Here is a 15,856-nt window from a genome sequence, read left to right on the forward strand (position 1 = left end):
GCCCATCAGCATTTCCAGGACCCAGTCTATACACGCGTGTGTGTTTGGGTGCACATGGGCCAGCAGCCGCAGTCGGGGAACAAACGCAAAAATGCAAGGGTGCCCGTCCTCCGGGGCTCGCCCGCAAAGAGGCACCTGGCCGGAGGAGGGAGGGTGGCCCGCTGGGTGGGGAGCCGGGCGCAGGTGAGCTCCGCGGGCGCTGGCGGGGAGGAAGTGCAGGAGGGAGAGAGGAAGAAGAGGAGGAGGGAGAGGAGCAGGAGGAGGGGAGCCGGGGGCCAGGGCTCCAGGCCAGAGAGGGTCCCTCCCGCCGGGCCGGGCATCCCCGCTAGCCCGCCCCTGCCCCCGCCCCCGCCCCCGCCTCGCCCCGCCCGCGGCTCCTCCTCGCTTCGCCATGGTGGAGCAGGGAGACGAGGCGCCGCTGCTGCGCTGGGCCGAGGGCCCGGCCGTGTCCCCGCCGCAGGCCCCCGAGCTCCAGGCCGGCGGCCGGGGCTGGGGCGCCGGGGGCGGCGGCGGGGGGCCGGGGAGCGGACCTGCGTCCGGGGCCCGGCGGGCTGCAGAACCCGGGAAGAAGGAGGAGGAGGAGGAGGAGGCGGAGGCGGAGTTCGGTCCGGGGCAGCTGCTGCGGCGGCAGCCTGGCCGTCTGCCTGTGGAGGAGGAGGAGGACCAAGTGGTGGCCGTGTTCGTGGTCACTTTCGATCCGCGCACGGGTGAGAGCCCCGCCGGAGCCCACCTGGGCTGTCGGCCTGGCGGCTGAATGGGGGGCCGGGGGGAAGAGGCTTCGCTGCGCGCGCATCGCACCACACACCTGCACCCCAGCCCCGCAGGGCCCCCGTTGGGAGCCGAGGGAGTTCTGTCCTGGGCCACTGTCCCGGGGATTTCTGGCCCCGCGGGCTGCGGAGTCTGACATCTCAAGCCCCTGAGTCCGGGTCTGGCAGCGGGCTTCCCCCCTTACCTGAGCGGGGAGCACGCCCACCTCCGGCTGGGGGGCGAGGTGGGTGGGTGTGTGCGGCCAGCTCGCTCTTCAGGGGACTTCCCCAGCATGGGGTTGCAGTAACCTTTCCATTGACTTTACAGATTCCCAGCCCCTGGCTTCCTAGCAGGTCCTCAAGCCCAGCTGTGCCCACAACCCATCCCCACCTAGCGGTGCTCGCTCTACCTCATTTATCCTGGACGGACCTGACTGGAGGAGTTCCCCTCCTCTGTGCCAAGAGAATTCCTCTAACTACCTTCTCTTGAAATGTGCCATTAGGTATCTTCTGTCCCAGTGGCTAAGTGCAGTTTTCTTTGATCTCAGGATCTCCTGAAGTTAGAAGCAGAGTAAAGAGATTAAGTTTGAAACCTCTTTAAATAAGCCTCTTCTAGGCTATTGGGAGTGGGGGGAGAAGGGAGGAAGAATTTTTTTAGAACGACTGTGTGTCTTTATGTATTTCATGGAGTACTGACATAGTGAGTATTGATTTCTCCTGGGCATGTCAAACATAACATAAATCAAACAACTCATTATCCTTCCCCTTCTCTTATCCACATATTCTTTAAATTTCGTTATTTTTCTTGAGAGCACTACCCTTCCAGTTAGTCAGTAAACATTTATTAAGCATCTACTGTGTGCCAGGCACTTGGTTAAGCTCTGGGGATACAAAATGATGCAAAAGATGGTCCCTGGTCTTAAGGAGCTCACAATCTAATTGAGGAGATGACAAGCAAGCAAATATACAAACTATTTGCAGGGAAAATAGGAAATAATTGACAGAGGGAAGGCAGTAGATTAAAGAGAGATTGTGAAAGTCTTCCTGTAGAAGATGGGATGTTAGCAGGAACTTAAAGGATGCCAGGAGCAGTGGGATTTTAGTTAGAATTTAGTAAGATGAGAAGGGAGAGCATTTCAGAAAGGAAGGGGACAGCTGGAAAAAAAATGGTGTTTTGTTCATGAAATCGAAATGAGACCAGTGTCACTGGATGGAAGAGTACATGTTGAGGAGAGTAAAGTGTAAGAAAATGGAAAAGGTAGGAAAGGACCAGGTTATGAAGGGCTTTGAAAGCCAAAGAGCTGATGTGATACTTAAGGTAATAGTGAGCTACTACAGTTTGAGTAGTGATGATACCTTGGGGTCTGATCTTTAGGAAAATCACTTCGGTGACTGAATGGAGGAAGAATGGATAGTGGAAAGATTTAAAACAGAGAGACCTGCCCACAGGCTTATTAGAGTAAGTCGGAGTGAGGTGATGAAGGTGTACACCAGAGTGATTGCAGTGGCAGAGCAGAGAAGCAGGCATATTTGAGAAATGTTGCAAAGGTGACGTTGGATAGTCCTTAGCAGCATAATGGGTGAGAGATAGTGAGGAGTTGGGATTGACGCTTAGGTTATGAGATGGAAGAACTAAGAGGATGATGGTGTTGCCGTCTTTAGCAATAGGGAAGTTAGGAGGGAGAGAAAGGTTTAGATAAAAGATAGTGAGTTCCCTTTTAGACATGTTGAGTTGAAGATGTGTACTGGACAGTCAATTCAAGATGTCTGAAAGGCATTTGGATATTGGAGATCATAGGTCAGCAGAGAGTTTAGGGCAGGATAGGTAGATTTGAGAACCATCAGCATAGAGATGGTCATTAAACCCCTAGAAGCTTATGAGATCACCTATGGAAAAGAGAAACATCCCCAGGACAGAGCCCTGTGGGACACAGGAGTTATTCCGGTTACACTTAGTTACCCCAGTTTCAAGTTTGGTGTATTACCCTTTTTTCCTTTTCTCAGTCACTGCAGCATATCTGTTCAGATGACAAATCTTGTCATTTTTCCACCTCCTGTTGAGGTTTGTGGGGTGCTGGGGACCCTGAAATACCAACATGCCAGATCCTGCTTGAATAAATTCGACTCAAGCCTTCTTAAAGTCAAAGAAAAACAAAGTTTATTAAAGATTAGCCTTTCTGGGTTTACTCTTAAGGAGCCTAAGCATTTGTAATGCCTGTATTCACAAGGGGGCCAGATAGAATCTCAGCTAGACAGAGTCTGAGCTGGATTGAATCTGAGCGCCTTCATGGAGGCTAGATGGAACTTAAATACAGAAAAAGACTGAGCGAAGAATCCTGGTGCCACCAAGTAGTCTGGGGCCCCAGGGTTGGTGTTGATAGGGGCGGTCAACCTGGAATGTCCAGAGGAATTGATAGGAATGGCCAGGACCCTGGGGTGAATACAAATTGAATCTAGGGAGGATCTTGATGGGAGTGGCTGGCAGTCTGGGGAATGGGATTTTGATAGGATCAAGGATGGGGAGTACAAAAGAGACTTGGGCACTGTGATAATGAAAAGCTTATGGGCCCTAAGAGACTGCCCAAAGATTCAAGGAGGTTCTCAGAGTCAGTACCCCATTACTCCAAGTCTGTTGCATCCATCTCCTTTTTTCCATTCATATAGCTCCTACCTTCATTCATCCCCTCTCACTTCAAGTCTTCCTTGTCCAATCCATTCTGCACACGACTATCAAAGTGACTTCAATAAAGGAAAACTCTGATCATGTCAGTCTCCCACTCAATTAGCAGTGTCTCTATTATTTCAAGGATAAAGTATAAACAATTTTGGCATTTTAAACCTTCCAGAATAGAAGTTCCTCTTGTTGATGAAAACTATGGTCCATTAGACCAAATTAGACTTACTGTTTTCCAAACCCAACACACTTGTAGCTCTCCATTGGTTTTCTTCCATGCCTGAAATGCCCTTCCTGCTCTACTCTGCCTCCTAAAATCCTTCATTTCCTTCAAGGGTCAGTTCACAGGCCAATTGAAGTCTTTACTGATGGCTCTCTTGTCCCATCAAATTACCTTATGTTTAGAGGCAGAGTTACATTGTAAATGAATAGAGAGCTGGCCTGGGAACCCAGAAGATGTGGATTTAAGATGTGGATTTGTCCTGGCCACATGCTTTCTCTGGGAAGCCACTTAATCTCTTAGTGCCTCAGTAATTTAAGACTTTAAATTCCAGAGAAGGTATAAACCTGAATTGGAAAAGGTAGTTGTTTTTTTTTTTTTCATCTGAGAACTCTCTTTGCTAGTGAAATCACAGATCAGGTTTCTGTTGCTACAGTGCACACAGGTTATCTCTCCTAGCCAGGTCATAAACTCTGTTTTTTTAGGGCAATACAGAGTTTTTTAATTGAAAAATTTTGTTTTTCCACTTCACTGTTATCATCATGTCTCCAGCGTGTAGTACAGTGCTTGGTTGATCGGAATGTTTCTAGGTTGAAACTGAGAATGTATATCCTTAATCCAAAGATCTCGAACTAGTGTGATGGCCACTCAACTTAATTGCTGAGTTGCTACTTGGTGTACTAGTAGAAAGAGAAAGGATTTCAAGTCCCGAGTTCAAATTCTTACAAAGCTACTTATTTGTTGTGTAACCCTTGGGCAAGTTACTTATCTATTATGAACCTCAGTTTTTTCTTCTATAGTGGTACAACTACTTAGACCTCCTGTTGATGATTGTTAGGCTCAAAGGAGATTATGCATGTAAAGTGATTATCTGCATGGCAGATGAGCACCTATTATATGCAAGGATAGGATAAACATATCCTTTACCTTTTGGGGAAAGACTTTAAAAGATGGGATTATTATCTTTCAGCTCCACCTAATTGGGAAGTGGGCATTAAGGATCTCTAAGAGATGTTGGTTCCTGTTGGTAGGAAGAGCCTTTTGTTTAAGGACTAAGAGCTGTCCTGGACAAAACTAGCCAGAGAACTAGAAATAGTTGTATCATCAATTCTAGATTAAAATGGATACTTTTCAAAAGGAAAATTCTTCATGCCTACCCACTAATAGACTTGAGCACAAAATTCTGCTGTTCCTGGATAGAGTCTTAGAGGTACTGGGAGAAAAAGGGGTGGCCAAGAGTGGCGAGAGAAAGGATAAGAAATCCTCCTTTAGACTTTTTTTTTAGAAGGGGTACTCTTTAGCCCATTTGAATTTATTAAAGGTTTGTGCAGTGAGTGAATTTATACACTAACTGTATCTTTCCATTTGTGGTGCTAAACACATTTTACAAACACTACTTATGCTTAGAGCACCATTGATCTTGTAGAGGAAGGGAAAGCTACCCTGACCCAGTAGCCCTTGGTGAACAGAAAAGACCAGGACCAAAAAGAAGGTGGTGCCCATCTGTCCCCAATTATTTCCCAGTTAAGAAAAGTTGGGTTTGAGAGGGGTGTGTGTGTGTGTGTGTGTGTGTGTGTGTGTGTGTGTGTTCGTCCTTCATTACTGAAGAAGACCATGCCATCAGAGAAATGATGACATGACTTGCACTTGACTTTGTTTTGAGTGAGGGAGGGTTGTGCAGGTCACCAGCCTCACTTGTCCTCCAGAGCCATCTGAATCCAGTGACCAGATATTCATCAGGATGACTGGAGATGACCAGGATGAGGCAATTGGGGTTAAGTGACTTGCCCAGGGTCACACAGCTAGTGAGTGTCAAGTGAGATGGACTATCTTGGGGGATGGAGGGAGAGAGGTGACAGTATACTTGTATGTCTAGAAAAGAAAAAAAATCTCTTCTAAGAGATTGGTTCCTGTAATGTTAATGGATAATGTTCAGTGATAGTGTACATCAGGAACAGAAATGGTGGTATGGGTCAATTTATCCCAAGTTCCTTTTTTTATCAAAGCTGTTCTCTGTCATTGGCTCAGATAGGAGGAAGGTGGCGTGAGAGGAGAGACAGTCTTGATAAAGGACATTATCTACCTCTGTTTCTTCCCTTTTTTTGGTAGGAAGTAGCTCTTCTGTTCTCTCAAGCTATTATTATGGGCCACAGCACTGTGTCCCCAAATACTTTAGGGCAGATATAAAAATGTAGGAGACAAAATGGAAGAAATGCCCCTAAGAGGTGATTTTTTTTTCACCCTGTAAGTGTTCCATCTTCTGAGGAAACATTTTGCTGATGTTCATTAGCCCTAGGTTAGCATTAAAAATTTTTTTTATTAATTAATTTATTGTTTTCAACATTCATTTCCACAAGATTTTGAGTTCCAAATTTTCTGTCCATTTCTTCCCTCTCCCTACCCTAAAACAGCATGCATTCTGTTTACCACTTCCCCCAATCTACCCTCCCTTTCATCACCCACCCCCTCCTCTCCTTCCCCTTCCATTTTCCTGTAGGACAAGATAGATTCTATACCTCATTGCCTGTATATCTTATTTCCCAGTTGCATGTAAAATCAACTTTTAACATCCTTTTAAAAACTGAGTTCCAAATTCTCTCCCTTCCTCTCTTCCTACATACCCTCATTGAGAAGCCAATTAATTCAATATAGGTTACACATGTGTAGTCATGCAAAACACTTCTGTAATAGTCATGTTATGAAAGACTTAACTCTATTTTCCTCCATCCTACCCCACGCCCTCTTTATTCTATTCTCTCTTTTCATCCTGTCCCTCCTCAAAAGTGTTTGCTTCTGATTACCCCCTCCCCCAATCTGCCCTCCCTTTTATCATTTCCCCTCCTCTATTATCCCCTTTTCCTCCTACTTTCCTGTAGGGTAAGATAGAATTCTATACTCAATTGAATGTGTATGTTATTTCCTCCTTAAGCCAGATCCGATGAGAGTAAGGTTCATGCATTCCCTCTCACATCTACCCTTTCCCTCCACTGTAGAAGCTTTTTCTTGCCTCTTTTATGTGAGATAATTTACCCCCATTCTACCTCTCCCTTTCTCCTTCTCCCAGTACATTCTTCTCTCTCACCCCTTAATTTTATTTTTTAGATATCAACCCTTCATATTCAAGACATCCTGTGCCCTTTGCCTACATATATATATATACATAGATATCTATATCTACATATATAGATATCTATGTATATATGTATGTTTTCCCTCCAACTACCCTAATACTGAGAAAGGTTTCACAAATATCATCTTTCCATGTTGGAATTAAACAGATCAACTTTAATAAGTTCCTTATGATTTCTCTTTCCTATTTACCTTTTCATGCTTTTCTTGAGTCTTATATTTGAAAGTTAAATTTTCTGTTCGGCTCTGGTCTTTTTCATCAAAAATGCTTGAAAGTTCTGTATCTCATTGAATGTCCATTTTTTTCCCCTGAAAGATTATAATTTGTTGGGTAGGTGATTCTTGCTTTTAATCCTGCCTTCTTTGACCTCCAGAATATCATATTTCAAGCCCTCCAGTCCCTTAATATAGAAGCTGCTAAATCCTGTGTTACCCTGATTGTAGTTTTTACAATACTTGAATTGTTTTTTTTCTGGCTGTTTTGCAATATTTTCTCCTTGACCTGGGAACCCTGTAATTTGGCTGTAATATTCCTAGGAGTTTTCCTTTTGGGATCTCTTTCAGGAGGTGATTGGTGGATTCTTTCCATTTCTATTTTACCCTCTGGTTCTAGAATATCAGGGCAATTTTCCTTGATAATTTCTTGAAAGATGATGTCTAGGCCCTTTTTTGATCCTGGTTTTCAGGTAGACCAATAATTTTTAAACAATCTCTCTTGGATCTATTTTCCAAGTCAGTTGTTCTTCCAATGAGATATTTCACATTGTCTTCTATTTTCATTCTTTTGGTTTTGTTTTATAATTTCTTGATTTCTCATAGAGTCATTAGCTTCCATTTATTGTATTCTAATTTTGAAGGAATGATTTTCTTCACTGAGCTTTTGGACCACCTTTTCCATTTGACCAATTCTGCTTTTTAAGGCATTCTTTTCCTCATTGGCTTTTTGGATCTTTTTTGTCATTTGGGTTAGTCTTTTTTTTTTTCACAGTCAATGTGGTGATTTATTTTTCACTAAGATCCTCACTTGTTACAACAGAAAAGGGGTGGGAGAGCAACATTGATATAAAAGAAAGTATCAGTGAAACATTAAAAAAGAGTAGGGACAGTACACTGGGACTCAAAAGAAATAACATGGCCATTAGGATGCTTTAGTGACTATATTCTCTTCACAACAATATTAGGCCAAGCCATATTTACTTACTAGTTTTCGACCATGAAAACCTACTAAGGAAGCTTTTCAGAGGAAATGGCCAAAATGAATGCTTCTAGGCATTGTAAGGACAATTTTTCTGTTGATTTATCTGATCTCTTGAGAGAAAGCATGGTGCAGTTCATGCTGTTTGTGGTCAAGGTTAACCTCCATTCTGACTGGAGTCAAGCATAGCTAGATCCGGAGCCGTACACATTTTCTTGTGCTTTTGGAGGTAGGATAACCTGACTGCAGGACAGCAATTAACATTTACATAGTACTCAACAGTTATGAAGCATTTTTGTGAAGTGGTCCTAATGATTAATTTCTTAACTCCATTTTTAGAGACATTTAGGTGAAGTGACCTCCTCAGGAAAACCCTACCTCAATTAGCTAAACCTTAAGTGAAACCACTAAGGAAGCAGCTGCACAGGAACACTGCTGGCCACACCCTGCTCTTCTCAAGTCAATGGTTCCCTGTTGCTTGCTAAATAAGGACAAACTTCTTTGCCTGAGATTTAAGGCTTTCTACCACGTAGACCCATCCTATTTTTCTTTTTGGTATTTATTTTTTTTGTTACATTTTGGGTTGGGTTAGGCTATTTTTAAGGTGTTACTTTCTTCACTATTTTTGGGGGTCTTCATTAGCAAACGACTCATTTTTCAAGATTTTCTTAAAGCATCATTCTCATTTCTTTTCCCAATTTTTTCTCTAATTCTCTTACTTGATTTTCAAAATCTTTTTGAGCTCTTCCATGACCTGAGACCAATTTATATTTTTCTTAAAGACTTTTGATGTAGGAGCATTGACTTTTTTGTCTTCTTCTGGTTGTATGTTTTGATCTTCTTTGTCACTAAAGTAAGATCTATAGTCTGAGTTTTTTTCCCTCTGCTATTTGTTTGTTTTTCCAGCCAATTACTTGACTTTTTAACTCTTTGCCAAGGCAGGGCTCTGGTTCCACAGTGGAGAGTGTATTATCCCAAGCTTCAGGTGTTTTGTCCAGTTGGTTTCAGAAATAGTTCCAGAAACCTGTAAATTTTCAGTTCTTCCTAGGTGGTATGATTAAAAGAGGGGTGTTTATTTTTCTCCTGACTTGTACTCTGTTCTGTGAGTGACCACAAGCACTCCTTTCTGCCTTGGAACTGTAAGGAGGATTCCCTGTCCTCCACCACCTCCACAAGCTGTGCCATATCAGCATTCCTCCTCTCTCCAGGACTGGGACCCAGATCCAAGCAGGCAAAGCAAGAGAATCCTGCCTCAGTTCTATCAAAGAGATCCCTGCAATACCCCCTTTGATCAGTCGCTAGATCTCCCCACTGTCTGTGGACTGAGAGCACTTCTCTTTCACATAGGTCCAGCAGACCTTTTCTATTGAACCTCTAAGTTGTCTTTGGCATTTGTGTGTTGAGAAGTCTGGAAACCACCACAGCTGCTAGTGATTCAGTCCCCTGAGGCCTGCTCTGGGTTTGCTGGGACTCGATCTGTGTTGGTGTGTTTTGTGTTGGATTGTACTCTTCTCTCAGCCTGGTGCAATAGACCTTTCCTGTCAACCTTTCAGGTTGTCTTGGGCTGGAAATTTGTTTCACTCTGTCATTTTGTTTATTCTGCTGCTCTAGAATTTGTTTAGAGTCATTTTTACAGGTATTTGGAGGGGTTTGGGGGAGAGCTCAAGCAAATCCATGCTGGCTCTGCTCCTCTGTAGGTTGACATTGTTACATTTTTTGACTTGAGCAGTCCACAGGCAGTGTGCACACCTGTATGTAGAATTTGCCTCAGGTGATACCTTTGGCACAGAAATGAAAATGAGAGTATAGACAGCTGAGCAAGCTTGGGGAGAACAGTTTTCTTTGAGGTGTTACTGCTTCTTTTTGATGTCTGGGGCTTCTTTTTCATTTGAACAAACATCTGTGCACTGTGAGAGAAAACTACAAGGTCTGGGTCCTCAGGGAAATGATGCTCTGGGAAGGAGCCTGGAGTGAACACGTATGCAGGTGAATCTGATGCAAATTAGAAAAAGATTAAGTGCAAGGCAGAGGTAAAATAGAGATCTGTTTATTGGGGTGATCCGAGAAGGATGCTTGGAGGTAGCTACTGAGCCTAAAAGGAGGGGAAAGATGCTAGGAGGCAGAGAGGTTATTCCAGTCTGAGAGATTGGTGTGTGCAAAGTCCTTGAGGCAGGAGCCAGGAAGAGTGAAATCAAAGAAGTTTGAAGTGGGCAGGGAAGGGGGGCGGGAAGAGGAGGGCTGTGAAATAAGCTTGAAAAGCAAGGTGAAAGCTGCAGTGTAAAAGACCCGGTCGTGGTCACCTCAAAAATCATCATTTTACTCAGCAGGCAATCTTATCTGTGTATTTGAAAGATTACTTTAGCAAGGGTGTCAAGGATGAAATATAGGAGAAAGACTGGGAGTCAGTAGGAATATTGATAACACATTTACATAGGACTTTGCTCAGCTGTTTCAGTTGTGTCTTATTCTTTGTGACTCCATTTGAGGTTTTCGTGGCAAAGATACCGGAGTGGTTTGCCATTTCCTTCTCCAGGTCTTTTTACAGATGAAGAAACTGAGGCCAACAGCATGAAATGACTTGCCCAGGATCTCACAGCTAATATGTGTGTGAGGCCACATTTGAACTCAGGAAGATGAGTCTTGACTCCAGGTTGGCACTCTTGGCACTGTGGCGCCACCTAGCAGCCAGTGTTGCACAACTACAGAATCTCAGCGTTGGAAGGGACTTAGGAAGCCATTTAGTCCTACATCAGTTGGAGCAAGAGTGTCCTCTACAGTGTTTCTGACATGGTTATTCAGATTTTGCTTGAAGACCTTCTGAAGCAGTTCATTCTACTTTGGAATTCTGCTTTAATTGTTATGAAGGTTTTCCTTACAGCAAGAAAAGGAAGTTTTTTCTTTACATTTGCCCTCTCATGAGTTGTACCCATTGCCTGTAGGTCTGGATGTCAGGCAATTCTTAGTTTTCCTCTTCTACTGTTTAACAAATTCTAAGATGAAGTGATCATTATGTCCACCCTAACAAGTGATTCCTCCTAGTTGGTACAAATCGGATCCAGAATTGACTTTTCCCCTTGTTTGTTACTCTTACCTTTTCACAAATGAAATTAGCATTAAGAAAAGTTGGTAATTTTTTCACTCCTTTTCCTTTCGTAAAGAGTTCCAGCAGGTGTATGGATAATGGAAATTCCCATCACTACCGTATATCATGCTAGGCTTATGGTCCCTTTCTCAGACTCCTCATTTCATTTCTTCTACCTGTGCAGGTGGTTTGTATTGTCCTGTGATGACAATATCATTTTTGTTTCTGCTGCCATTTATTTCTTCATCCAAATGCATGAATGTACCTCACCATTCTACTCATGGTTTCTGAATTTCCTCACATGAGTGACATGCTATTCTACTATCACTACTTACCTTTGAGTAAGGTATACATCTCTAAAACCTTCCATTGATAGGTCTCACTCCACCAGGACTCAGTGAGATCCAGGAAGTCAGACTTTCCTTTTTTTCCCTTTATACAAATATTAGAATTTCTAGTGCATCTTGCTCTGGCTTATTTACAAAATGTTACCTATATTTGTGTGTAGAGACATCTGAGATGAAGGGATTTTTTGGAGTTTTTTTTTTTACTTTTGTTTTCTAGTTTATTGAGATGATAGGTTTTAATAAAACCCAAAGACTCTAGCTTCTGGGATAAGAACTCACTATTTGACAAAAACTTCTGGGAAAACTGGAAAATAGTATGGCAGATACTAGATTTAGACCAACATTTCACAGTGTTTACCAAGGTAAGGTCAAAAAGAGTACATGATTAAAGGGTGTTACCATAAGTAAATTGGGAATATTGGCTCCTCACTTGAATAAGATCTATGAATTTATGGTATGTCTGTTGTCGTTTTTCCTATATTATAGTTACGGTCTTTAACTTGGTATAGAGTCCATTATGTCTCATTGCCTCCCTTTTTGATTGTGTTTGTTAGATTTTAGGCAAATATACTTCTACCAGTTTCTAAGGTGCATATTTCATCTTTGCCTACGAAAAATTGTTTTTCTTACATAGACCAGTGTCCCAGAAATCCAATTCTCATTCTCATACATCATTTTCTTAACCAGCAACTCACTTTCCAGATCTCCTCTTTCTCTTTTTGAATATTCTGCCTCTGATGAGCACCCATGTCCCCAAGGTATTCAGTTCCTTGCCAAAAGCTTCATAATTTTTGGCAAGGCTTCCTAGGTTCTTTCTGGTTTTGTAATTTGTACCCACACAAATTGCCAGAATTGATCCAGTTTGACAAGTTTTGGTAGGTTCTCGTCATGCCCTAGATATGTGCTCCAGGAAGATAGCCCTTTACTATTGGCCTCATCCCTAAATAACAACCACATGACCTGCAGTAGGGAGTCACCCATCACCATAACTTGTCTCTTCTTCTGACCTTACTGGATCATCTTTCACTCAACACCTTTGAATCTATAATGTCATTCCTTGGAGGTCAATAGCTGCTAGTATCAGAGCTAGAATTTGAACCAGTCTCCTGACTCAGTTGAACATTGTTTCTTCTACACATCTTCTTAGTCTTATGTTTTGGCTTTGGCAAGGAGGAGTAACACTTCATTTTTAAGATGAGAAGGAAAGGGAAAAAGGTACTTTTTCCCTTTTTTTTAAATGGGAAAGAAGAAAGTTGGATATCTTCGTTCTTCTCAGTAAAGTAGAGAACCTGATTCTTGGCTGAGATACGCTTAGAAGCTTGAGGAAGAAAGGGTTTTATTAGGGTTTTCTCTTTCCCTTTTAAAAATCCTGTGCTTATTAAATATATACATACAGTTGAAAAGAGGAATATATATGTATATAATATACATACATGCATACATACATAATTCTATACACACACAGATAAAACACTTTCTATGTACAAATGACTTTTCTTTTTATATAATAAATTCAGCAACCCTGCTTGCTTGTTTGCTTCTGGCCTTCCCAGAAGGAAGTTTGGAATGTATTTTGTGTAGAATGAGAGAATAAAGGAATTCACTTGCCTAGTCAGTACAATTTTAAGACTTTCTAGAGTAGCTGCTTCTCGGCTCAGTAGGGAACTGAGAGTTGCTTGGAATATGGGGAGTGATAGATTCCTGGTCAGGGATTAGCGGCAGACAAGTATTTATCTGCCTTGAGATTTAGAAACCCAATCAAAGGGGCTTTAAACTGAAAAGGAAAGAAGTAGAGCTGTGGATATCCACTAAGCTAGACATGATACAGAGTAGTTACTTTGTAGAAAGAAAAATAACAAAAGAGAAACTCTGAAATGTGTGGGAGACAAAAATTAAAGGAAGCCAGCAGCAATACTCTTGGCCTCAGATGGCCATACACAAAAGCACATAGTGCGGTTAATAAGCACAGATTCTAACATAAGCAAATTTGATCTCTTAAGTATTAAGGACACTTGGTGGGCCGGGATCATTGACTGTAATATGGCTTCCAAAGGGTATATACCTTATTCAAAATTAACAGGACAAGTAAATGGCAGAAAATGGGTGGAAAACAGACTAATGCTATACATAAATACAGTTATCTGATAGTAGAGATTACTTTATATTGCACTATTAGTTCTAATTATGATTTTTATTTTTAATTTATATATTATAATTAATATATGTTTAGCAACCAGAGGGGAAGTGTGGAGGGGGACATTTGGGTGAATATCATCAGTAACATCTGAAATAATAAATGTTGTCATCAAAGTATGTTGTAAAACACCTAGAAAAAGGATATAGGAATAAAAGCATTTTATTTGGAGTCAGGAAGTCTGGTTTTAAATCATGGCTCAGACACTTGTCACTTGTGTTGTTGTTGTTTCAGTCATGTCTGACTCTCCATGACCCCAACTGGGGTTTTCATGGCAAAGATACTAGAATGTTTGTCATTTCCTTTTCCAGGTCATTTTACTGAAGAGGAACTGAGGCAAACAAGGCTAAGGGACTTGTCCAGGGTCATATGGCTAGTAAGTGTCTGTGGCTGGATTTGAACTCAGGTCTTGCTGACTATAGGGCTGGTGCTGTATCCACTGTGTCAGTAGTCTATAACTTGTGTACATTTGAGTAATTACTCTGAGTCTCAGTTTCTTCATGTGTAAAATAAGAGGGTTGGACCAGATAGTCGAATACCTAGACACCCTCAGGAACTCTATATTTTCCAAAACCAGAGCAACTAATAAGGTTGACTTATCTTGGTGGTGTTTCATCTTTTAAAAGGTAGCATAATCAACAAGGGAAATTTCCATTTGATTGTCACCAACAAGAAGGAACTGGTTCCTGGGATGTAAGTGATGAGAACTTTGGTTGGGGGGAAAGTAGCCTTCAATCCTAGAATTGGTGATAGAAGAGAGGAAAGCCATGATATGACCCTCAGATTTTGGGAGATAGGACCTCAAAGATTTCAGAGAAAGGAAAAGTAGAGTCCCATAGATTAAAATTCTACAGGAAATGTCAGGAGGGGTGGGAAGATCTCTAGAATAAAATACAGGGAGAGATCTAACTCCCACAATGCAGATGAGGGGGAGTTGTCTAAAGAGAACACTATGGATGCTCAGGAAAATCATTGACCAACTTAGATTTTGACAAAAGGTGAATGCAAAAGTGGCATGGTTGGGTAATCATAGTGTCTGAAAGTTGGAATGAGCCAGGGCTAATAGATAAAATTAAAGACAGGAAAAAAAAGACTTAAAAAATTTATCCTTGGGGGTTGAGGAAGAGCAAAGAAGAGACAGGACCGCTGCTTGATGTGGTTAGGAGCATGATCATGGATGGCAAACAGGACGGAACGTTCAATTCTTAGTTTGCCTATTGTTTCTCTGCCAAGGAAAATGATCCTTGCATTGGAAAGGGCAGAATAAAAGTGACTAATGAGGAGCTGAGCCCCCACATAAACAAGGAGTACTTAACCTTGAACTAGTAAGAGAGCACCTAGCTGTTCTTAAGGCATTGATGTAAACAGTCCCAGTCCTAAGTCCCAGGGTACTGAAAGTACTGGCAAATATCATTGCTGAGCTACTGCCAGTGATCTCGGAGACACTGAAGCATAGGGGAGCTGCTGCAGGATTGGAGGAAGATAAATTAAAAAAAAAAACGCTAGAATCTACAAATTAAAGGCCAGAGAACTTGACTTTGATTCCTGGCAAAATTCTAGAACCTTATTAAAGGGATGATTAGTTGAACATCTAGAAAATTAGGTTGTGTTTACAAAGAGCCAGTGTGATTTCAACAGGAACACCAGGCTAATTTAATTTCCTTTGTTGATAGGTTTACTAGATTGATAGAAAAGGGGACCACTTTATACATAGTTTGTCTAGATTTTAGCAAAGTATTTGACAAACTCAAATTATTCCCGGACAATATGGGGAGGCGTGGTCTGTGTCAGTCATAGAGAGGTGATAGATGCCAGTGCAGATTGGGATATATTTTCTAGATGTGACCAATGCCAAACATTTTGGTCTCAGGATGACTTTACATGTTTAAAAATTATTGAGGCCCTTAGGGCAGCTAGGTGGCACAGTGGATAGAGCTCTTCTGGGAGGTTCTAGCACTGTACCATGACAACCACTGAGTTAGCACTGTCCAGAAGTGGACTGGGCTGTTTCTGAGGGCAGTTGGTTCTTCCTCACTCGAGGTCTTCCCTTCAGGGGCTGTTGGATATGATGAAGGGTGAGGGGGTGGGGGAATTATTGTTGGGGTAAGTGTTGGAGTAGGCGACCCCCGAGTTCCCTTCCAACTCTTAAGGTTCTATGGAGGTTGGTTGTGGTGGTGGTGGTAGTGGGGAGAGGGTACAGTTATCCCTTCCACACAGGGAGGGAAAGGTTGGGGAGTGAGCAGTTGTTGACCTTTGTATTGTACCAGAA

General features: G+C 42.3%; 1 protein-coding gene across 1 annotated transcript in view; it reads left to right on the plus strand.

Annotated features, from left to right (window-relative positions):
- Positions 1–390: 390 nt before the first annotated feature.
- The window catches only part of DENND11 (DENN domain containing 11), a 56,016-nt gene continuing 40,550 nt past the window's right edge, over positions 391–15,856 (plus strand). Inside the window, exon 1 of the mRNA XM_072652548.1 lies at positions 391–707. Within this exon, the coding sequence (XP_072508649.1) occupies positions 392–707 (316 nt within the window). The 5' untranslated portion in view covers position 391. The remainder of the gene's footprint in view (positions 708–15,856) is intronic.

Source organism: Notamacropus eugenii, chromosome 3 (genome assembly GCF_028372415.1).
Source record: "Notamacropus eugenii isolate mMacEug1 chromosome 3, mMacEug1.pri_v2, whole genome shotgun sequence".
In the NCBI taxonomy this organism is placed as follows: Eukaryota; Metazoa; Chordata; class Mammalia; order Diprotodontia; family Macropodidae; genus Notamacropus; species Notamacropus eugenii.